The 24,361-nt window shown below is 40.1% G+C and overlaps 1 protein-coding gene across 3 annotated transcripts in view; it reads right to left on the bottom strand.

Moving 5' to 3' along the window:
• Positions 1 to 24,361, bottom strand: part of ARHGAP10 (Rho GTPase activating protein 10) — a 338,204-nt gene that overhangs the window by 192,205 nt on the left and 121,638 nt on the right. For all 3 annotated transcript variants that reach the window (XM_073892335.1, XM_025874287.2, XM_073892334.1), the window contains 3 exons: positions 16,349 to 16,478; positions 13,240 to 13,346; positions 10,630 to 10,724 (listed from right to left, as the gene is read on the bottom strand). In XM_073892335.1, coding sequence (XP_073748436.1) covers positions 10,630 to 10,724; positions 13,240 to 13,346; positions 16,349 to 16,478 — 332 coding nt within the window. The remainder of the gene's footprint in view (positions 1 to 10,629; positions 10,725 to 13,239; positions 13,347 to 16,348; positions 16,479 to 24,361) is intronic.

The following is a 24,361-nucleotide window of genomic DNA, read 5'->3' as shown; positions in this document are numbered from 1 at the left end:
TGAATAGGCAAGCCACAGATTAAATATTCACAACTAATGTATCTGTTGAAGGACTTGTATCCAGAATAATTCCTACAATCCAATAACAAAAAGATCAACAACATAATTTTTTAAATGAGCAAAAGATCTGAATAGACACTTCAAAACAGAAGAAATAGAAATGGCTAAAAAGCACATGAAAAATTTTATTCAACATCACTAACTCTAATTAGCTAAAAAGAAAAAGACTGCCATAGTCAAAGGTTGGTAAGGGGGTAGGGCAACTGGAACTCTCATATAATGCTGGTAGGAGGATAAAACTACTCCAGAAAACTGTCAATTTCATAAAAAGCCAAATATACATAAATATATATGTACACACACACCAGCAATCCTACTCCAAGGGGGATTCTCCAAGAGAAATGAAAATATGTGTCCACAAAAACCCTTCTATACAACTGTTCATTACAACTTTATTCACAAAAGCTAAGAACTGCTCTATGATCTACATTCCAATGTCTTTCAGCATGTATTTTAAGAATAAATTCATATTAATGTCAATTTAGTTTTCCATTTAAATACTGGAACCAATATAAAATGTGTCTTTCAACAATTATATGATTTCACTCATATGTGGAATTTAAGAAACAAAACAGAGTAGCATAGAGGAAGGGAGGGAAAAATAAAACAAGACAAAATCAGAGAAGGAGACAAACCATAAAAGACTCTTAACCATAGGAAACAAACTAAGGGTTGCTGGAGTGGAGGTGGGTGGGGGGGTGGGGTAACTGGGTGATGGGCATTAAGGAGGGCACATGATGTAATGAGCACTGGGTGTTATATGCAACTGATGAATCACCAAATTCTACCCCTGAAGCTAATAATACATTATATGTTAATTAACTGAATTTAAATAAAATTTAAAAAATAAAATAAAATGTGTCTGTCAGTATGCCACTATCAACTACCATCTTTAGGGCAAAATCTTACATACTGTGGAAAACACAGAAGCTTATATACAAGAAATGCTGTCTCTAATTCTACGTAATCCATTTTCTACCAGTTCTACCTAAATTCTTTTAAAGTGACTTCCTTTCCTAGTCTCTCTACACTAGAATCTAAGAATCCTTGAATGATGCATCAGCCCTGACAGATCCCTTCACATTCTGGCTTTATTCATCCCCTGAACTATAACCAATTAAGCTGTTACACTTTTTTAATTGAAATGTATATCCCATAAATGTATTCATGTAAAAACAAAACAATAGAACGATGGCATTCAATTCCACAAATGTGTTGGAGTTGCTGTCTTTTCAAATGCTTTAAAGCAAGGCTTTTCAACAGCCACACTAGGGATATATTGAACCAGATGATACTTTGTTGCAAAGGACTGTCTTGTGCTGGATATTTGGCATCAGGGTTGGCCTCCATCCACTAGATGTTAGGAGTGACAATCACAGTGTCTCCAGACAATCACTCACAGTTGAGAACTGGACTTAAAGCTTTGATTATCTCAATATGTTGTCTCAAGATTTCTGTGATTCTTTCTGCCTTGGGCAACCCTTCCTCTGAGTTTCCAAACTATTGCCAAATCTTCAAGATCCAGTTTAACAATTAATTTTTTCTATCAAGCCTTCCCCGCCAGCCCCACTTTTATTGCTTTGCAGCTCCTAAAGCACCTCGGACCTCTGAAAAGGCTCTTAGCCTGTGAGTTCCCTCGAGGTCAGGCCTTTTAGTTTCTCATTTTTGCATCCTTAGTGCCAAACACAGTTAATGACTGTTTAGGTGCCTGAATGACATGCTCTCTACACTACTTACAAATACTACCACAGTTAATGTGCTACAGAAACATTATTATTCAGCCCAACCGCATGGGATTCTGGAAGCAACATGTTCTTAACTCACTTTTCAGGGGACAAACAAGACAGTACCGTGCACATAGTTGCTAAATAAAGTCTTTGGTGTAGCAGCACTCAAAAACGCTTATTGCTCCGGATACTTAGGCGATTGCCTCCACCCACTATCATCATGAAAACATAAATGAGTGAATTATAAAGTAAGAAGTATCTTGCCGTCCTTCAAGACCAACGTACTGGGAATCAGGCAAAATCAAACCAAACAGAATATCTGAAATGTCAGATTAATGAGAGTAAAATGGGAAGCATTTTCTTTAAGCAGTGCCTGAATGTGATGTGTGGGAGAACCTCACACAATGGTAATTATTTATCAAGCAAATGTGTGGGGGTCACAGCACAATGAGGCATGTGATAAGCATGCGAAGGAAGCTAAAAGCACATTATATAACAAAATTGTTGGGGCAGGAGGAAGGAGATGGTGTTTTGTCCTTTAGAGAAGAAAGCTGCTTCTTCTGACACGCTACAGCTTGCCAGAGAGAAACTAACCACACAAAATCCTCTTCTCCCACCTGAAATGAGTGACGTGATCATTTCACAGCCCATGGTATCTGGAGTGTGGCCGGTATGAAGTACTGAATGTTTGTATCATTTTAAAAGCCTTATTTTACTTATGGTCCTTATTTGCAGCTCTGTTTTTTTTTAAGCTTTATTGAAATATAATTCACACTATCAAATTTACCTAGAATATATAATTCAACAGCTTTTAATATATTCAAAGAGTTGTATAATCACCACCAAATCAATTTTAGAACATTTTCAACATCTTCCCAAAATACTCCATACCCATTAACAGTTAGTGTCCATTTCCCTTGAAACCCCCAGCCTTAGACAGCCACTAATCTACTTTCTGCCTATAACGATCTGCCCGTCCTGGTTGTTTCATATAAATATAAAATTATATGTAGTCTTTTGTGACTCATGTATTTCACCAAGCATGTGGTTTCCAAAGTTCATCCACATCATAGCACATGTTAGTTCTTCATTCCTTTATATTGCCAAATGATATTTCATTGTATGAATATAGCACATTTTATCTACCCACTCATCAGCTGATAGACATTTCGGTTGTTTCTACATTTTGGCTATTATGAATAAGGCTGCTATGGACATACACGTACAAGATTTTTATGTAGACATAGGTTTTCATTTCTCTTGGATATAGAACTAGAAGCAGAATTTCTGGGTCACATGATAACTTTATGCTTAACTTTTTTTTTTTTAAAGATTTTATTTTTAAGTAATCTCTATACCCAAGATGGGGCTCAAACTCACAACCCTGAGATCCAGAGTCACATACTCCACCACCGACTGAGCCAGCCAGGTGCCCCTGTGCTTAACTTCTTGAAGAACTGCCAAACTGCTTCCCAAAACAGCTACACCCTTTTAAATTTCTACCATCAGTTTATGAGAAAGTTCCAATTTCTCCACATCTTCACCAATACTAGTAACTATCTGATTTTTTAATTATAGCCATCCTAGTGGGTGTGAAGTGATATCTCATTCTGGTTTTTTTTTAATACATTCATTCATTCATTCATTCATTCATTCATTTATTTATTTATTTTAAGTAGGCTCCGTGCCCAACATGGGGCTTGAACTCATGACCCTGAGATCAGGAGCCACATCCTCTACAGAGTGAGCCAGCCAGGCACCCCTCAGTGTGGTTTTGATTTCCCTAATGGCTAATGCTGTTAAGTTTCTTTTCATGTACTTATCAGCCACTTGTACATATTCTTTGAAAAACTAATTCAAATATTTTACCCATTTTTTTAATTGGGTTACTTCTTTTTTTATTATTGAGTTATAAGAGTTATTTATATATTCTGGATACAAGTCCCTTATCAGATATACCATTTGCAAGTATTTTCTCCCATTCTGTGGGCTGTCTTTTCACTTTTTGGATGGCATTCTCAGCACATGTGTTCCTAAATGTTCTTAGCTGAAATAGTCAAAGTAAACTTCTGGTGAGTTGAGAGGAGGAAAATGAAGCACAGAGCCATTTAACACTGATAATCAAAGTAGTAATGGCTAGTTGGGCCCCCACCACCAACCATTCTCTCTTTCACTGTCAGTGACAAATTCCCCCAGAATCAGAAGAGCACATGGATGTCTGGAAACAAAAGATAGAAATCTCCCTGCCTCAGCATTTCCCAGCCTCCCTTCCAACTAGATATAACCATACAACTCCATTCACATTGTTATGTGATCAGAAGTGCTATGTTCAACCTCTAGAAAGTGCTCCTACAACAAGAGACTGCTGTACAAGTGGGATCAGGCATCTTGGACCTAAGGTGACCGGAAAGGGTAAACCCTACACAAGGCGGAACAAGACCTGGCACCAAAAAGCATGATACCCACCTTGATCTGACCACCTCTAGGCTCTCCCAAACAAGAACAAATAAACTTTTGCACAATTTAACCCATCTTATTTTGAGTTTTTCTGTTACATGCAATCAAACCTGATCTCAACTCATGCAACAATTAAGTGAAAGCTCTTGATTTATCTCTACATAAATCAAATGCAAGCCCAAGCTCCATTCTGCAGTTTATGAAGTATTGCCTGTTGTCACAATGTTACCTGCTTTCCCAACCCAAGGAATAAAACAATAGCAAAAATTGATACCAGGAAAGAAGCCAAAATATGTTTGTGTTAAGCATATGTAATCAACTGTGAAATTACTATATGGAGGTACCCAATAGGAATTCTCTAAAAAATCTATCAGAAACATTTACAATACCCACCTGCTCCACAATGGGTTAAGTTTATTTTCTTTAAGCAAAACAAACAAACAAACAAAAAACCACTGGCACTCTCAGCACTGCAGTGTGGTACAGAAGAAAAGGACAGCTGACTGATAGTTGCTTGATTGAATCTAATCCCAGTTCTGTCACTTCCAAGCAACAATTCAATTTCATTTACTTCAGTACAAATTTGGTGAATGCCCACCATATATAAAGCATCGCATTTGGTACTGCAGTCCCAAGTAATCCTAAAACAGAGTTTCTACCCTCGTGGGATTCATAATCTAATACACAAAGAACAAATTACTTACAATTCCCAGTAGTCTACTTGGCCAGGAATTGGAGAAATACACAAGAGAAGAGCCTACCTCATTCAAACTCTTCACTAAATAAGCTTTCCGAAACCCAAGAATTAGGGAAGTGACCTCAAAGTACACTCACCCTCCCTCCAAATTTTGTCTCAAAAGTGGGAGACTAATAGCAACGCACTGATGGGGCAGGGGCTGGTAGCAGGAACCTAACAGCCCCACAAAAACTATCCTTTGGTAACATCAGGCCTGAATAGATGTTTCCCTGCTTAGAAATGAAGAAATAAGCAAAGACAAGAGGAGTCAATAATTTAACTCAAAAGTAACATAATCCTAGAGACTCAAGGAGACATACATAAAGTTATTTTCCAAGTTAACCAAAAAGCTTTAGAAAAAGACTCACAATAAGCATGTATTATTTTTGAAGAAGTATTTCTATGATATTAGTATTTACATAAGATTGAATAGACTCATATAAAATGTTAGATCCTATAAAGGGACCGTGTTTGTTCCCAGAATTTACAAAATGGGAAAATTTACAAAACAAACAACATCTTCCACCTCTGCACTGTTCAAAATGCATCACGGAAACAATACTGAGAATACTGAGTAGGCAGCCAGATAAGAACCTGAAATTCAGGGAAAAGATCTAGGTAGAGATAATAAACGTCGGAGTTACCACCATAAGGATGGCACTTAAAGCCATGAGGCCGGACGAGATCAGAAGGGTGAGGACGAGGAGAAGAGCTCTAGGGTGAACATCAGAGAACCCCACCATCAAGAGGTCTGGGAAATAAGAAGGTGTCATCGAGTCTAAGAACTGAAAAACCAGTGGGGTGGGAGAAAACGAACAGGCAGGTATGATGTTCTAGAAGAAGTGAAGCAAGTAGGTCATGGAAGAGAGTGGCCTCCATGTGACTGGCCATGTCAGATGCTGCTGCCAACAAAGAAGAGGAAGCACGGGACAGCTGACCATTGGACGCTGCACATGGAGATCGTGACAGCTTGACAAACACAACACAGTGGAGAGGAGAGACAAAGCACAGACTGGAGAGCGCTCAAAAGAGAAGAGGAGGAAGAAAAAATGAGACCTTAATATTAACAGCGTTCGAAGAACTTTTTTGTTTACTAGAGGAGAGAAATGGGCAACAGACAAAAGGGGAGACTGGTCAAGACAGGGGTCTCTTACATGTGATGGTGGGGGCGTTTTTTTTTCCGATGAAAAAAGAGTATTTTGTGTCCTAAGAATAATCCAGTAGAAAGGGCAACCCTCAGGTTAACAAGAAAGAAAACTGCTTGAGTGATACTGTAGAGTAGCACGGACAGGATGAGAGACAAATGAACAGAGAGGCTCAGGAACATAGCTCACAGAGACGGAAGAAGGGCAGGGTGTCTGGGCATGGTGATGGAGTGGGTCTTTATGGCAGTGGATGATCTCTTCTCACTGCTTCTACGGTCACAACAAAATAGGACACAAAATTATCAGCAAAGAGGCAGTGTCAGAGGCTCAGAAAGAGAAATATATAAAATATTCATCAACCAGGAGAATAAAGGAGCTAGAAAATGTAGCACAGTTAGTGGTTAGTCTTAATGGCTCATTTGAGGTTAGTGGTCATGAATCTGAAGTGATCCCAGTGAACATGGTTAAATATGCCTCTCTAGGAAGAGAGAAGGCAGAAGTGACTCTTACTTAAGCTGGGGTTGTACCAGCAAGTCTAATAAAGGAAGAGAAAGACAACGGAGCATATTTAAAAGATTGACTATGAAATTAAAACCAGGCGAGGAAGGGAAGTGAGGGTGTAAGAAACTGAGTAACAACAGGCTCAACTGATTAGAGAAACTCTAAGGATACTGACCAGGAAAAAAGCAGAGAAGGATAGGGGATGGCGGAAAGAGAAAGGCTTGCGGCTGAGATTCGAGAGCGGTTGCCGGTCCTTGTAATGACAAGACCTAAGCAATGACTGTGAGAGTGAATGGCTGAGGTAGGGTAAAGGACAAGATGACCAAAGGACAGGAGTTCCAGGAGTCAAGAGCAAAGTGCTAAAAAGAATCCTCTCAAGCGGTAGTGAAATCACCAAGAATTTTAAAAGGAGTAGAACTGGAGATATACCGTGTAAGGAGCTAAAGACTCTAAAAGCAGCTCAAAAAAACAGAAAAAAAAGAAAAATACAGACTGCAGAGTGATTCACTTTGAGGATGAAACCATCTGAATGGACAGAGAAAGAAAGAAAAGACAGCCCCAGGAAATAACATTTAAAAAGCAATAGCTGAAAATGGAGAGGTCCAAGAAATTTTGGGCAACAAGCATGATTCAGTCATGTAGGTCAAATGCTGCCAAAGCTGCCAAGGGCTGCACCCAGCCTCCCACTGGGTTTCTTACTGAATGACCCAGAGCAATCTAACTTAACATGACCACAGTTGAATTCATTGTCCTCCATCTTTGGGCCTCCTTGGTTTTCCATCTTAGTAAATGGCACTACCTAGGTGCTTAAGCCAGGAACCTTCACTCTATACTCCAACATCCAAATTGTCTCTAAATTTAGCTCTAAACATCTCCCTCAAGTGGATCCCTTAGCTTCCATTCCCACTGCTACCAACACTAATCCAGGGCCCTTTCATCTATTCTTGCCACCTGCAGACCTTTCTCTACTCTGCCAGAGTGAGTTCTGAAAAAGATAAATTTATCACTCACTACTCGACTTAAAGCCATTTAATGGATTAACCTAAAAAAACCTCAATGCCAGGCCCTTGCCTCCATCTCCAGCCTCTTCTCCTACTCTTCCTGGCTACTCCAGTGTTGCTGGTGCCTCTGGGGACCTCAAATGGGCCACGCCCTCCCTTGACTCCAGGCCCTCACATGAATAGGAGTCTCAATCACAGCTGACTCCAAATAATCCACCAGTCATCAACTAGACGTCAGGTCCTCCATATGCCTTTCTTCAACCACCTATCTAGACTAGATTAATGGTCCCCCTACCATGATATCCCAGAAAGAAGCTCTGGGTGTCAGCAGAAGTAAATTAGAGACATCTATCTACAAGAAGAAAGAAGCTGAAAAAGTAGGGATCCAGGGCGCTTACCCTCTTCAATAAGGGAACTCTCTTTTTCTGTTATTTCTCATATACAGAAATGTAAAATATTATTTGAAAAGAGGGTCTCCCTATAAAGCAGTTTAAAAACCACTAGAATAGGGGCGCCTGGGTGGCTCAGTCAGTTAAGTGGCTGTTTTCGGCTCAGGTCATGATCCTGGGGTTCTAGGATCGAGCCCCATGTCCAGCTCCCTGCTCAGCGGAGAGCCTGCTTCCCCCTCTCCCTCTGCCTGCCACTCTGCCTACTTGTGCTCTCTCTCAATCTATCTGTCGAATAAATAAAATCTTTAAAAAAAAATGATAAATAAAATAAAAACCACTAGAATAGATCATCTCTAAAGTCTGCCCCCCACATTCTCAGAGTCTACTTTTTTTCTTTTCCCTTTTTTTATTATGTTATGTTAATCACCATATATTACATCATTAGTTTTGGATGTAGTGTTCCATGATTCATTGTTTGTGTATAACACCCAGTGCTCCATGCAGTACGTGCCCTCTTTAATACCCATCACCAGGCTAACCCATCCCCCCAACCCCCTTCCCTTCTAGAACCCTCAGTTTGTTTCTCAGAGTCCATAGTCTCTCATGATTCCTCTCTCCCTCCGATTTCCCCCCCTTCATTTTTCCCTTCCTGTTATCTTCTTTTTTTTTTTTTTTTAACATATAATGTATTATTTGTTTCAGAGGTACAGGTCTGTGATTCAACAGTCTTACACAATTCACAGCGCTCACCATATCAGAGTCTATTTATAAGGTGTTATCCTATATAGGCGAAAATAACCCCACGGTAATCCCTGGTCAATCTCTGTGAGGGGTGGAAAGTGTTTACCATCATAATAAGGATCACTGGTGACCAAGTGCATTTGGCATGATCAAGTCTTAGAGAAAATACGAGGTTAGGCAAAAACAATACACACTATACTAGAGCAATATATGAAAGCACTAGAAGTATCCTATTTTCAAAGCAAATCAGATTAACCCCATTCAACACATTTTCTAGTAGACAGCACTGCTGACACATCTTTGTCAGTTATTCAGGGAATGTCACAATTACGTGGTAATACTCAGACTTACGGTGTAGTGGGTGAGAGGCAGAAAGGGCTCTAGAGATGGAATGCAGGAGTTCAAATCTCACCCATTCCACTTACAACTCCATGCCCTTGGGAGAATCACCTAAGCTCTCTATGGCCCAGATTCCCATCATAAAATGGGAAGGATGATAGCTGCCTAAAAGGGCCACGGTGAGGATTCAATGAGAGAAAGCACAGAAAAATTTAGAGTACTTAGCACTGACTCAATAAATGCCTACTGGGTAGATGCCCACAGATGCTCAAGTTGTACTACACAGCCTGAATCTCTTCTTAAAGTCTCTGAATTAGTCCTTACTGGACTGAAACTGAACCTCTTCCACAATGACATTCTCTTTCATTTTTTTTTTTTTAAAGATTTATTTACTTGAGAACGAGAATGAGAGAGAGAGAGTACATGAGAGGGGGGAGGGTTAGAGGGAGAAGCAGGCTCCTCGCTGAGCAGGGAGCCCAATGCGGGACTTGATCCCAGGACTCCAGGATCATGACCTGAGCCGAAGGCAGTCGCCCAACCAACTGAGCCACCCAGGCGCCCTCTTTCATTTTTTTTTTCAGTCTTGGCAAAATGCGTATTAAACTACCTTTCTCATGGTAATGCCAAATTTATCATGGCGCCTAGTGGCACACTTTTATGTATGTGGTCTTCAGTTCATTTACTGGAAAGGAAAGCATAGCTCCTTCCTCTCTGCATCCACCCCACAGACTCGGTTCCAACATCTGAGGGAAGAGGTAGCCTTAATTATTTTTGTATTGGTGGATCCTGACCCCGAAATGAACTTTTGTTACAGAAATCTCATCTTGTAAACTTTTGTTATACAACTATGAAACAGCCTTATCTAAAGACCAGTGTTGCCAAGACTAGGACTGGCAAGGAATCACCATACTGTCAGACATTACGAAAGAAATATTCTATGAGTACCAAGATTTTCCTCAGTACGACAGGAGGATACAGAAATAAATTCCAGAGAAGTAGTAATATTATCAGAGGAATGTTTTCCTTTTTTTACTTCCTCCTCTCTGGCAAAGATTCTTTCATAATAACTGAAAGTCATACAACAAGGGAAAAGATAAGCAGTCTTTAAATAAACAGTATGCCTATGAGCCTCCATCACATACAGAATACACACACCGAAAATTCCCACACACAAAAATGAATATTGTTCTGTATTAACAATCCACCATGTCTTGTCAGCTTTGTCACCTACTGCTTCACTTTCGTTCATTATTCTTTCAGTGCCATAATTAGGCTTGGATCAACAATGAAATGCTCCAAGGTAATTTTTAATTACTAGTTAGAAGGACTTCGAACTCCAGCCAAGATCAAGCTATCACTCCATAGCTAAACACAGAGACAAAGACTAAACGGGTCAAAATGAATACAAAGCCTGGAAATGTAACAAGATAACATTCTTTCAGGCCAAGGAAATCTCAGTTTCAATTAACCTCCATTTTTTAAATCATCTTTTATAGGACTCTTTCATTAAGTGCAAGAATTCTAATAACTTACCGGTCAGCAGCTTCCACATCAAAACAAAATCTTCTGTCAATGGAGTCAGTATGCCTCTTGGTACATTCTTTCAAAAAGAACACCTCTCCATCCCCCTGAAAATAATCATTTTAAACATACTCAAAAACTACAATATAAACATAGACACACTAAAGAGCCCTATATTGGGGAGGGGGTACCCCAAGGTTCAAGATTTTAAGTCCCTTTATCCTATTCTCTTTCAAACAAGTTTGTTTAAACACTATTTATAATCTTTTTAAGATTTTATTTATTTGAGAGAGAGAGAGAGAAAGTGAGTGAGCATGAGCAGGGCAGAGGAAGAGGGAGAAGCAGACCCCCTACTGAGCAGGGACCCCCCCCCCCCCACATGGGGCTTGATCCCAGGACCCGGAGATCATGACCTGAGCCAAAGGCAGACGCTTAACCGACTGAGCCACCCAGGGACCCCTGTTTATAATCTTAATCATTTTTGTCATCCTCTTTTCCTTAAGGTTTTCTAGATCTTGCTTCGATTACAGTAACACCAAATCAGACCTCGTGAGCACTGATTTTAAAAGGCAGACTAACAACACAGTTTCCACAAGCCAGAATATTTGCTATTCTCTTATCGCACTTTTTAAAGGAATAATGTTTTTAATTTATACTGTTACACCATATAAAATAAGCAATATGTGACTTTAAAAAAAAAAAGATTTTATTTATTTATTTGACGGACACAGACACAGCGAGAGAGGGAACACAAGCAGGGGGAGTGGGAGAGGGAGAAGCAGGCCTCTCGCAGAGCAGGGAGCCTGATGTGGGGCTCGATCCCAGGACCCTGGGACCATGACCTGAGCCGAAGGCAGATGCTTAAAGACTAAACCAGCCAAGCGTCCCAATATGTGACCATTTTTGACCTATAAAAACTTCAATTCCATATGAATATACCTAAAAGGTATCATATTTGAAGGCCCTAGAGCAACTGTTGTGATCATAGAAAGCTAGGACCACTCAATCAACGTGGGTTTTGTTTCCGGAGTGGACCACCCTGAATTCATATTTACTTAATTTGTTTTAATACGGTACTATTTTACCTCACTAAACCATCCAAGGGAGATAGAAGCAATGCAGGAACACAGGTTCTGAATAAAGAACTAGAAAACCTCTGAGTACCTACTTCTAGAACAGTCTTACATTTTCTAAAATAGGAGAATCTCCACGTAATATTAAACATTCAAATATGCCAAGACTCAAATTGTCACAGTCATTATATTCTGAAGTGTATTTTTTATTATGTGGTGGTTAAACAGAAAGACATCGCTAAGCAGACATGTCTTAGCCGTTTGAATTAGTCCTGACAGGAATCTCAAACTCAAACCTGATGCTCAATCTTAATCCCATCAGCCTTTATGAGTGATTTCCTCACTTCCTCCTCTTCTCCATGGCCCTGATTTTCCATGTCTATTTCATTATTACAAAACTATGTCTGTATTATAAGCTGCTTTAAATATTTTTCAGGAAGATGTAAAGTATATGTAAACAGAAGTGAACTTGGGTCAATTCTGTATTTACCTAAGCAAAATCATACCCAGCAAGCAATGACTTCCTCCTTTTTTTAATGCATTACCAATTATGTTCAATAGTGGTGGAAGAGCTTTGCCTCCAGACTATCGATTATTGCTATGAGCAGCAGTTTCTATTTAAAACCCAAATAACGATCATATTTCCTACACAGACAATTCCCGAGGTCTTCTTGCTATCACGTGTTGTTTCGCTATCTATTTCTGTGGGAGGAGTAGTTAACTGGGAACTGCCTAAGTGAGAACTTTGTAAGTCTAAATGGAAAACAATAAAATTCATTACAGACTATCTACCGTAGCACGTTTTCAGGCTATGAATACATGTATGCATATCAGATCTTTGTAAATACTGACCTGACAGAACACTGAGTTGTGAAAGCTCGTTTTAAGTGTTCACTTTATCCTCCAAGAACAGAGACATAAAAAGGATTCTAGTCCTGACCATAAAAACTCATACATACAATTCAAAAACCACAAGAATTGTTGTTTACTGGCCTACTTTATTTAGAAATAAAAGAAAACAAAGATTTTAATCCTAAAACCAAAATATAATGTATTTATCATTAGAGAATATAAACACATTAAAATGTCAGCCTCGGGGGGCGGCTGGGTGGCTCAGTCGTTAAGTGTCTGCCTTCGGCTCAGGTCATGATCCCAGCGTCCTGGGATCGAGCCCCGCATCGGGCTCCCTGCTCAGCGGGAAGCCTGCTTCTCCCTCTCCCACTCCCCCTGCTTGTGTTCCCTCTCTCGCTGTCTCTCTGTCAAATAAATAAATAAAAATCTTAAAAAAAAAAGTCAGCCTCGGGCACCTGGGTGGCTCAGTCGGTTAAGCGTCTGCCTTTGGCTCAGGTCATGATCCCAGGGTCCTGGGACTGCGTCCCATGTCTCGCTCCCTGCCAAAGGGAGAGTCTGCTTCTCCCTCTGCCCCCTCCCTGCTCATGCTCTGTCTCTCAAGTAAATAAATAAAATCAATAAATCAATAAATCAATAAAATGTCAGCCTCAAAAACTACATCTCACATAGAATATGTAATATATAATCAAATACTTACAAGTTTTCCCCCAGATCTGTGCTCAAATGGGATTATGTTGAACTTCTTGGCTGCTTTCCGATACATGCAGTAGTGTTTGACCCAACTGGAACCAAACGGAGCGGGCCCTTCAACAAGAAATAGAACTTTACATTTTTCCTCATAAATAAGCAGATACGCAGAGTTTCAAACGTATTACTAAAGAGGAAAAACCCAGTAAGCAGCAACTAATACAGCTCAAGGAAACCAACCAGCAACACTGTTGATTCCAATTAAAAAAAAAAAAAAAAGTAGGGAAAATAAGAAGGCTCAGAGAGATCATTTGAGAGAAGATTCAATACTTTTCAGCAACAAAGCAATGAGTTGAAGACATACTCTTCAAACAGTTTGCCAGACTGGACTGTTACCTCACACCTAAAAATCTCTTCATTGTGAGCCATATTTTTTGTTTACTTCCAGGTATTAAGAGCTCACAAGGGTTTTAAGAATTCCATTCAATGTATGTAATTGTTTGGGATTCAGTTCTGGCCTCTCAAAACCAATCATAGAATCAAAATGCGGAGAAAAATCATCTAGTCTAGCATCTACAAGAGTGTTAAGCCCACTATAGCACCTTGGCAGACCACTGCCCTTAACTAATGATGGTAAAGCTAAGCTTTAAAATGGAAAATGAAGAACAGAGAGGTGAGCTATTCACATATGACCAGAACATTCTCAGAACCTCTTTTTACCTCTGGTAAAGTCAGTATTATCACCACCAGAGCTCTTGGAAGACAGCGGTCTATGTCAGGAGTACCTAGCAATCTAGAGTTTCACATGCCAGTAAAAGTCCAATCATAACAAAAGTTATTCCCAACAGAAGTTAACAATTGTGTCTTTTACCAAATAAAGATTTAAAAAAAAAAAAACTAACATCTTTTATCACCATCATTTTACCTGCAAACAAACCTTCTATACCTAAAACTCAAGAAGGACAAGCTTAGGAGGGAGAAAAGAGATCATTCAAAAGGAATCCACTGAGCTTTTAAAAAAGCTGCTCACATTGTCTTGGGGGCAGTGGGGAATGAAAGGTGTTACCAGACCACAGTAAATCTCACCTCAGACCATCAGGCACACAAACACCAGAATGCAGGGATCACTGGTGTGTGTGTTACAAATAGCTAGCACTTGTATCCTATTCTATGGTTTAAAACATATTGTGTAGATATTTCACGCAATACTAAGAAAAAACTTTGAGGAGGAAATGGTGCATTATTATCTCTAATTTAAAAAAAATTAAGCTTAGACCAAATACCCGAGAAATGACAAAGCCCATCCTCAAACTGGGAGTCCCTGGTCCCAAATACCAAGGTTTTCCCATTCATTAAGCCACCATCCATTCCTGACTCCCATCTAACCCCAGCATATAGGCTTTTCACAGCTGTCCATGCTCCAGGTAATATCTTAGAGAGCGCAACACAGACTGACAATTCCAACATTCAGGACCTGTGCGATCTAGGGGACATTGTTTCTCTCCATTTTCTCAATGCTGCTTCCATTTTCTCAATGGTAAATGGAGTAATAATAGTACTGTACACTTCATAGGGTTTTTTAATGGATTAAATGAGACAAGGTGTACAAGAAGCTTAGCACAGTGTCTCGCATGCAGTTAACAAGAGGATACTTTTGCCACTATTGCTTTTGTTGTTTTTCCAACTAGTCTCAGCCCAATTGCTCTCAAAGATAGTAAGTTGAGCAACAGTTATGAATCTAAAAATTAAAGTTTCCTGTGATTTTCACTTGGGCATGTAATACAAAAATTCTCTCCTTCCAATGTCTCTACCCTACATGTTAATTTAGTTATTTCAAATTCAATGAACAAACTGAGATTAAAAAGCTAAAACATCAGGAAAATTTAAAGTTCCGCTGGCCGTGTCTCCTCTTCACGAGACATGAAGACTGTGGTAGCCCAGACTGAATAAGGACAAATGGCAAAAGTACCCCTCTGCCAACCACATATGCATTAATTTGACTCTGAAGCACAGATATCCCAGAGCTCTTCCACAAGTACTCGCTCCTACTCAAGTGGTCAGTTGGAAAGTCTTGTAAATCAGCCACACTAATGAAAATTGTGAAGTGTGCTGCTGACAGTCAAGGGTGGGAAGGCAGGAGAACAGCAAACAGAGAAATATTTTCACATTCTCTTCCTTTCTACTAAATAATACTCAGGTTCTATAGCTGAGGAAGTAAAGTTTAAGAGCTGAACAGTTAAAAATACGACCAAACTGTCAAAAAGTTTGAAAGAATTTTTAGGTGCCTTCATTTTCAAAATAAGGACACTCTATGCACCGCATATTCACTGAGAGCAACAATACTAAAAATTCTGTAAGTTAGAATGCCATCTAGGAGTCTTTTTTATAGCCATCTGCAATCACCCTGACAATTTTAGCAAGAACAAATGATCTCAGATTGGTGTGGAAAGAACTGATGTGAAGGAATAGGAGGAGTATGTCCCTGTTGACTTTAACATGGAAAAGGAGGGCTGTGGGAGGGGGAGGGTGTGCATATGTATATGAATGTGCATATGTGTGTGCGTAGGTGATAAGGACGGCGAGGGATGAAGCGAAAGAAGGAAAAATACCTCGCCTCACTTTCAGCCTTACACCAACTTCTGGCATCCTTATAAGCAAGTTTTAGCAAAGTGTGATGCAGAATTCCAGGATGCAGCTGGAAAGTGGGGTGCTCCTTGAGTTCCTAATTTCACTGTCCCCTTCCTGGAGCAGGAATGTGTTTTCCCCCATAATACAAAATACTACTTTCTAGGACAGGAGGGGGCAAAGGCAGTGGTAGCAATAATTATTCCAAAAATAGAGTAATTACAGGGGCGCCTGGGTGGCTCAGTTGGTTAAGCGACTGCCTTCGGCTCAGGTCATGATCCCGGAGTCCCGGGATCGAGTCCCACATCGGGCTCCCTGCTCAGCAGGGAGTCTGCTTCTCCCTCTGACCCTCTTCCCTCTTGTGCTCTCTGTCTCTCATTCTCTCCCTCTCAAATAAATAAATAAAATCTTTAAAAAAAAAAATAGAGTAATTACAGTAAGAGTTTTAAAATCATTTTTCATTAGTCATTCATCACTGCTGGAGGTCCTCTTACTTTTTTCCTGCACATATAAGTAGCCTTCAGCTGTGAATTGACTTGCTCGTTTGTGGTCCTTGGGATTCTGTCTGATTTTGTTCATAAGCTCTTCCACTTCTGACCTTGTTCCTTCAAAACGATTCCGTGTCTGAAACAGATAAAAAAACACATATAAGTTTTAAGTCCTCATATGAGCTTTTTCATGTACATTTTTAAGGCTCTGGATAACTATAATTAAATTTGTAGGATTTTTCTATAAACTTCTTGAAATATACCCACCCTTTCCAGTGTGTCTCTTTGTTAAGATTACCGTTCAAAGGAAAAAATTAGTGCTGGAATAGCTAATAGAGGAGTCTAAGGTAAGGTAACTGGAGGTTATTTACTCTCGAAGCTTTCGAACACTAAGAATGCTTGTGATAGTCAACATAAGAATTTATACCTCCACATCTCACAATATTACTAAATCTTAAAAAAAAAAAAAGTAGGTCATAAAATATCTGGGAAGTCTCTCCTTTGCACAATCAACCTGACTCACCATTATTATACCAGCAGTATTAGGTACTCAGAACCCAAAAAACTTAATTCATTTTTTGCAGGTCATGGCAATTGCACTTGAAACGACATTTCTTCTCAGATAAAGTGGGGGGTGGGGGGGGGTGGGACAGAATCCCATGTACAAATAATGTCTTTGATATCCGAAGAGACAAATCACATTTCTGAAACCCAGGAGACTCGGTATGCCAATATCTCTGTCAAACGGACACACTGGAAACGTACATGCAAGGTGAAGTGACGAAATTACCAAGGCAAGCATGATGAGTCAGCAACACCAAGTTTCTGGACATTTCTTTTATCCACACTCTAAAATAACTGTATTAACACCAAAAAACTGCTGATGTGAAATTGTGAAAAAGCAGAGATTAAAAAAATTTTTATTGAAATCCCTCCCCTCTCCTCCCTACAATGAAAGGGGTTACCAAGGGTCCTAGAACAGAAAAATGGTAGGATGGTACACATTTTTTAGGGGAATGGGAGTTTGATAAATGTGGATTGCAAAGGGGAAAACTTATCTAGAGAAACTTATTTTAAACCCAAGCTGAGAGTTTAAAAAAAAAAAAAAAATGTAGGTACTAGAACAAAATGCAGGATTGCAAGGAGGGTGGGACTCATTTGTTAATGGCCAGTCCTCTCTTGCCTCCCTGTTTCCCATACCTCCAGGATTTCTTGTCCTCATTTTAATACTAATTATACACCGATTTTATTTATTTGCCTCTTTGTCACTTTACTTAGATTCCTCCCAACCCTCACTTCTTTCTCAACGTGTGTGTCTGTGTGTGTGTGTGTGTCTGTGTGTATAATATTTATACATATAAATACTTCAGAGATATTATGGGTTCAGTTCCAGGCCACTGCAATAAAGCGAATATTGCGATTAAGCAAGTCAAATGAATTTTGGGGTTTCCTAGTGTATATAGAAGTTATGTTTACACTATATTGTAGTCTCTTAAGTGCACAATAGAATTACGTCTTAAAAATGTACATACCTTAAGTAAAAAATACTATATTGCCAAAAAAAAAAAATGCTAACCATCATCCGAGCTTTCAGTCATAATCATTTTGCTGGTGGAGGGTCTGGCCTCAGTGTTGATGGCTGCTGACTGACCGGGGTGATGGCTGCTGAAGACTTGGGCGGCTGGGGCAATGTCTTGAAATAAGACAACAATGATATTTGGTAGCATTTTACCAACAACAGAACTTCTTTCCAAGTTGGACTCAACCCTCTCAAACCCTGCTGCTGTTTTATCAACTAAATTTATGGAAGGTTCTAACTTCTTTGTTGTCATTTTAACCAATCTTCATAGCATCTTCACCAGGAGTAGCTTCCATCTCAAGAAACCATTTTCTTTGCTCGTGCATAAAAAGCAACTCATCTGTTCAAGATTTACCATGAGATGGCAGCAATTCAGTCCCAGCTTCAGGCTCCACTTCTAATTCTGGTTCTCTTGCTATACCCACCGTATCTGTGGTGACTTCTTCCACTGAAGTCTTGAACCCCTCAAAGTCATCCTTGAGAGTTGGAATCAGTTTCTTCCAATCTCCTGCTTATGTTGATATTTTGACCTCTTCCCATGAATGACGAATGTTCTTAGTGGCATCTAGCTCTCAACAGAGGGCTTAAAATACTCTGTAAATCATGCTGTTAATAGATGTGCTGTCATCCAGACTTTGTTTTTCCATTCACAGAGCACAGGTAGAGTAGAGTTAGTCTAATTCTTAAGGGCCCTACAATCTTCAGAATGGTAAATGAGCACTGGCTTCGACTTAAAGTCACCAGCTGCATTAGCCTCTAACAAGAGAGTCAGCCTATCATTTGAAGCTTTGAAGCCAAACATTATCTACCCTGAGAATCTGCTGTGTAGTGAGGCCACCTTCATGAATTATCTTAGCTGGACCTTCTGGATCACTTGCTGCAGCTTCTCCATCAGCACATGCTACTTTACCTCACACTCTTCTATTATGGAGATAGCTTCTTCCTTAAAACTTCATGAACCAACCTCTGCCAGCTTCTGACTTTTCTTCTGGAGCTTCTTCACCTCTCTCAGCCTTCATAGAACTGAAGAGAGTTATTGCCCTTGCTCTGGATTAGGCTTTGGCTTAAGGGAATGCTGTGGCTGGTTTGATCTATCCAGATCACTCCAACTCTCTCCGTATCAGCAATAGCCTGTTTTGCTTTCTTAGCATTCATGTGTTCACTGGAGTAGCACCTTTAATTTCCTTCAAGAACTTTACCTTTGCACTCACAACTTGGCTGTTTGGTGCAAAAGGCCTAGGTTTCAGCCTATCTGGGCTCTTGACATGTCTTCCTCACTAAGCTTAATCATTTCTAGCTTTTGATTTAATGTGTGACTCTTCCTTTCACTTGAATACTTAAAGGCCAATGTAGGGTTATTCACTGGCCAAATCTCAATATTGTGTCTCAGAGAATAGGGAGGCCTGAACAGAAGGAGAGAGACGGGGGTGCGGGACAGCTCGTCAGTGAAGTAGTCAGAACCACACAACTTTCATCGATTACATTCACTATCTTATATGGGCACAGTCTGTGGCGCCCCACAACAATTTTGACAGTAACATCAAAGATCACGGATCATGATCACAAATGTAACAACAGTGAAAAAGCTTGAAATATCACAAGAATTACCAAAACGTGAGACAGAGACACGAGGTAAGCAACTGCTACGGTAAAAATACGAATAGACTTGTACTACACACATTGCTGTAAACCCTCAATCTGTAAAAAACACAGTATCTGTGACGCTTAAAAAAAACAGAGCATGATAGAGCGAGGCATGCCTGTATACACACACACACATATACAGATACGTGCATGCCGTGTGACAGATGCCGGGACACACACACACACACACACACACACGAGTACACACCTGCACACACACAGATATTCCTGTTAATCTCATGAGTTGCACCCAATACTCTCATTATTTATATTAATACTCAAATTGTCCTGGGACTGGACCAGCAGGGGCCCCTTCTAGCTGAATCTTGTATCTTTTGACACGCCCCCTTAATTGAGTAATCCCTTACTTTCTGGTCCCAAAAGGAGTCCTGGGTTCATCCTATACTTTCTCTGTCCCAGTCCTAGAAGCAATGATTTCCCTCTACCTCCAGAAGCCCTTGTTCCTTTTAGTGGAGTGTAGAAGTTAGAAACCAAAATCTGAGCACAGTGTGTCACAGTTAAAGGGGTGTCACTGCTTCTGGGTGTTCCTGGCAGACAGAAAAACTACACGGATGTATATATGTGTACACAAAGATAGGCTGTGTTTTTTTTTTTTTACACATACACTTCTATATCTCTCTATATTGAAAACCCCGTATGTTCATACAAGTAAATATAATCCCAATCCAATACTCCAGTTTCTTTCTAGCCTGTCCCTTCCCAATTTTGAAGATTTATTTGAGAGAGAGAGAGAGTGTGTGCACATGCACAAGCACATGCAAGCGGGAGGGGGAGGGGAACAAAGAGACTCTCAAGCACACTCCCCGCTCAGCGGGGAACCCAACGTGGGGCTTGATCTCATGACCCTGAGATCATGACCTGAGCCAAAATCAATAGTCAGGAGCCTAACCGCCTGAGCCACCCAGGCACCCCTCCCTACCCCGTTTTGTACATTTCTTTTCAGAGAGTGAGAAATCTAGCTCCCATATCCTCAATCTATTTACTTATTTGTTCAATTAATACATCTGCTCAATGTAACCAATCTCCCAAATACACCAGCCACCTCTTCTTCAGGCTGCCTCTATACCCTTCCCACCCCCACCACCACCATCACCCCCACCTTCCCTGCTGCAGACCCCTCCATGGAGTACCACCTGCCCTCACTGTCCTACTTCCTCAGATGTGTAGGACTCTGCACTGGGCAGGGAGGGGAAGGATTTTACCGTTTTAGGTAAATTATGAACAGGATTAAAAATTACATATTTTAATTTTTTATAAAGATTTTATTTATTTGAGAGATAGAGAGCATGAGAGTGGGGAGGGGCAGAGGGAGAAGCAGGCTCCCCACTGAGCAGGGAGCCCAAGGCGGGGCTCTATCCCAGGACCCCAGGATCATGACCTGAGCTGAAGGCAGACACCCAGGAGCCCCAACATTTTTTAAAATTTGAACATAAATAACAGAATGGCTAGAGCCTCACAATCTCCAATTCCTAAATTCCAGGTGTATATTATCATCAAATAATAATAATGTTAGACTGGAAACGATACAGTAAGTGACCATTAGAGTGTTTACACTGTGGTTGGCATTACCAAAAACACTTTTTGGTGCTTTAATCCTCAAAATAACCTCTGAGATAGTCTGGTGCTATCTATTGTCAGTAAAAAGGAAAAGGAAAAGGAAATTCCTTTCCTTGTATACTTTCTTAAATAAATCTCCAAATAAACTAGTCTTAAATTAAGCCTTATAAATTAAATATGTTATTACATCACCTCCTTGGGAGGAGGAGGATTCAATTTGGGGACAAAGCTGGAATTCAGACACATTTGAGTATGTCTAGAAACCTGGTGGGTCAGGCTTAGCATAGGTTCACTCCCATAGTAAGGGAAAAACGAAGACGAGAGAGAGAGGAGCTTTTCTCCGTGCTATACCCAGAAATAAAGCTTTCAAGGCAGAGAGAAAAGGCTGATTCCAAGGACAGATAGCCATTTTAAGTTTTCCCATCCTGGCCCCATGGCCTCATTCAGAGGAGAAAGGAAGGCAAAGTATAATTAAAAATATGAAAAAGGTTTCATGAAACAGCTCTAAAACATGAGGGTGGGCCCCATGCAGCCCTGCCTTAGTAACCTTGCAAAATAATGTAACAGAAAAGGGATAAGACCCTATACACACACACACACACATCCCCTCACTGTAATCCCCATACTGCCCCTCAAACGCCCCACGCAGAGGGAGGTGGCAGAAAAAGGAACATCAGGCAACAGACCCCAGGTGAATAGGTGATAGAGTCTAAATCCCATATAAGACACCTTCCATGGGGATGAGGGAAACACAGTTTAGAACTGGTGACAGGTGGAGGTGAGCGGAGATTCACCATCAGGGCCTAAATCTGAGTTCCTACAATTAAAAGGACTCCCGTGTTACCCACAGGTTGCTAAGGTCTGGGCAAGCAGATGGCCATATCAAGACGTTCCCCCGCTCCCATACCTACGGACCCCAGATATACCATGAGTGACCCATTTATATCCCAGCACAGAATCTGAAGCCAACCACCATGGTCCCTTGGAGGGACTCTGCCCAAGTTCCAATGCTGGACCCGACCTGAAAGCAACAGGATGGCAGGAAGTTACTGTCCTCAGTGTCCTCATCTGTAAACTAGGAATAACAAAGTCTCCGTCACAGGACTTCTAGGAAGATGAAATGTGCATATGCCAAATAAAGCACACGGGGAGTAGCTGGTACATGATAAGAAAATAAATATAGATGACATTACTACCATGACTACCATTACAATGAAGTCACCCAAAAGTCACAATTATTCCCTGTCAAAGGATAAAGGAAAATCTTCAATATCAAACCAACAGCTTATTGTTTTAAATCTGACTGCAAGAGAAAGTATATTTTTAAAATTTTTTTTCAGAATATAAAAACAAATCCACAACATTATAAAAAGAAAGAGGGAAGGGACACAAACAGTCCTGTCTTGGGGGCAGAAAGAAAAGGTTTAAAAGCAACTAAAAGTGACCATAAGCCTATCCCTCAGAAATAAGCGCTTTTGTATTTTTACACAATCACTTCCAATCCCTTTTTTTAAAAAAACATAGTTTATTGTTTTAGTGTTCTACTTTTCTCACAACACTGTAACAAAAATATTTGGGCATATTCTTAAAATCTTAACTATTCTTAGGATCTTCTGGGGATTCTTCATGAATTCTAAGATTTCACACATTACATTTCCTTCTAGGAAGAATTCTATTCTAGTTTCTCTTTCCCCACATTCCTCTGGGGATAAAGATAACAAAAGTTTAAATTTAGTTTTTTAAAATATACTTCAATTTTGATGCAATTTATATTTTTCTTGAAAATCTATTTTCTAAAAGCCATCTTGCTCTGTTTTGCTTTCCATGTATTACTCTGGATTATGGAAAGTGGATGAGGAATAAATTGCTTTCAAAAAACTAAAAGAGATGTTGCCATTTTTACAACAGAAAAGGTGAAACCAGATGGGGAAAATAGGTTGTTTTCATTTTTAAGTAACTTTTACCTTTTTTTCTGATTTTGTAAAACGATCTTGCTGTTTTTTTTTTACTAAAGTTCTTAAAAGTTGACCAAAATTATCCATAGCATTATAGCGCACAGATATTAAATGCTAATATTTGGTTTTATATTTTTTAAGATTTTATTTATTTGAGAGAGTGAGAGATGAAGAGAACGAGTTGGGAGAGGGGCAGAAGGAGAAGCAGGCTCCCCGCAGAGCAGGGAGCCCGATGTGGGACTCGATCCCAGGACCTTGGGATCATGACCCAAGCCGAAGGCAGACACCCAACCAACTGAGCCACCCAGGCGCCCTACGATTTGGTTTTAATATTTGCATCTATTTCCTCAAATACATAAATATACATCGCATAAAAAAGAACACATAACTGGGATTTTTGTAATTCATGGCCATTGCCAGCATTTCCCTTTATTATGCTAAAAGCTGATATCATCAGGTAATGAGAGAAATGGCCAAGAAATGAACAAACTACAGCAACACTCAGGTACAGCAGGTACCACAGAAGGAGTGGCATGTGCTTCAAAGGTGCTGGCATTTCTGAAGGGAAAAGAATTAGCTAAGCACAAACACGAAAGCAAAGACACCTCGATCAGGTGTTCTCAAAACTGCAGGTGAGGTGTAGAGAAGAGGCTCTGCATGGAAGAGGTGCAGGAGCAGCCTCAGAAGCAGAACAAAACGAAGAGATGAGTATTTAGAAAAGAGGTTTTAGGGCCATTTACTGATGGCAATCCTTGAGTTCCAGAGGATTCAGAAAAATGTTCCAGCCAACCGTTCTTTGCCCATTTCTCTATGGGAAATGACTGTTATCAAATGTGTAAGTTAACTTCTGAATGTAGTAAGGATGTTAACCAAGTTATTTTGTGAACCATTTCAAGGGATAGCTTGTTTTTAGGTTTTTCTTCTAATACTTCATGACCGGGCATTGCCCATTTACACTGAAATATTTAATCTCTTGAAATCATTTGGTGTATATAAGGAAACTACATCCCTTTTACCACACGGACGTGTTACAAAAGTACTTCCACCCACAAACCCACAGGCAAGCTGTGCAGGGATCGTTTGCGGATATGCCCACCCCTCATCCCAGACACCGAGATGCAGCCAGCTTCGTGGGCACGTAGCCTGTGCAACCACAGGGGGCCTTGTGCTCAGAAGGCCATGCTCTTGGTTTAATGCTCTGCTGTCATGGTCTTGAAATTCTTCATTTTTAAATAAGGGCCCTGCCTTCCCATCTTATACTGA

The sequence above is a fragment of the Callorhinus ursinus genome, unplaced genomic scaffold (genome assembly GCF_003265705.2).
Source record: "Callorhinus ursinus isolate GAN/ISIS: 27379988/994484 unplaced genomic scaffold, GSC_fseal_2.0 scaffold4, whole genome shotgun sequence".
Lineage (NCBI taxonomy): Eukaryota > Metazoa > Chordata > Mammalia > Carnivora > Otariidae > Callorhinus > Callorhinus ursinus.
This window is presented reverse-complemented; position numbering and strand designations above follow the sequence as displayed.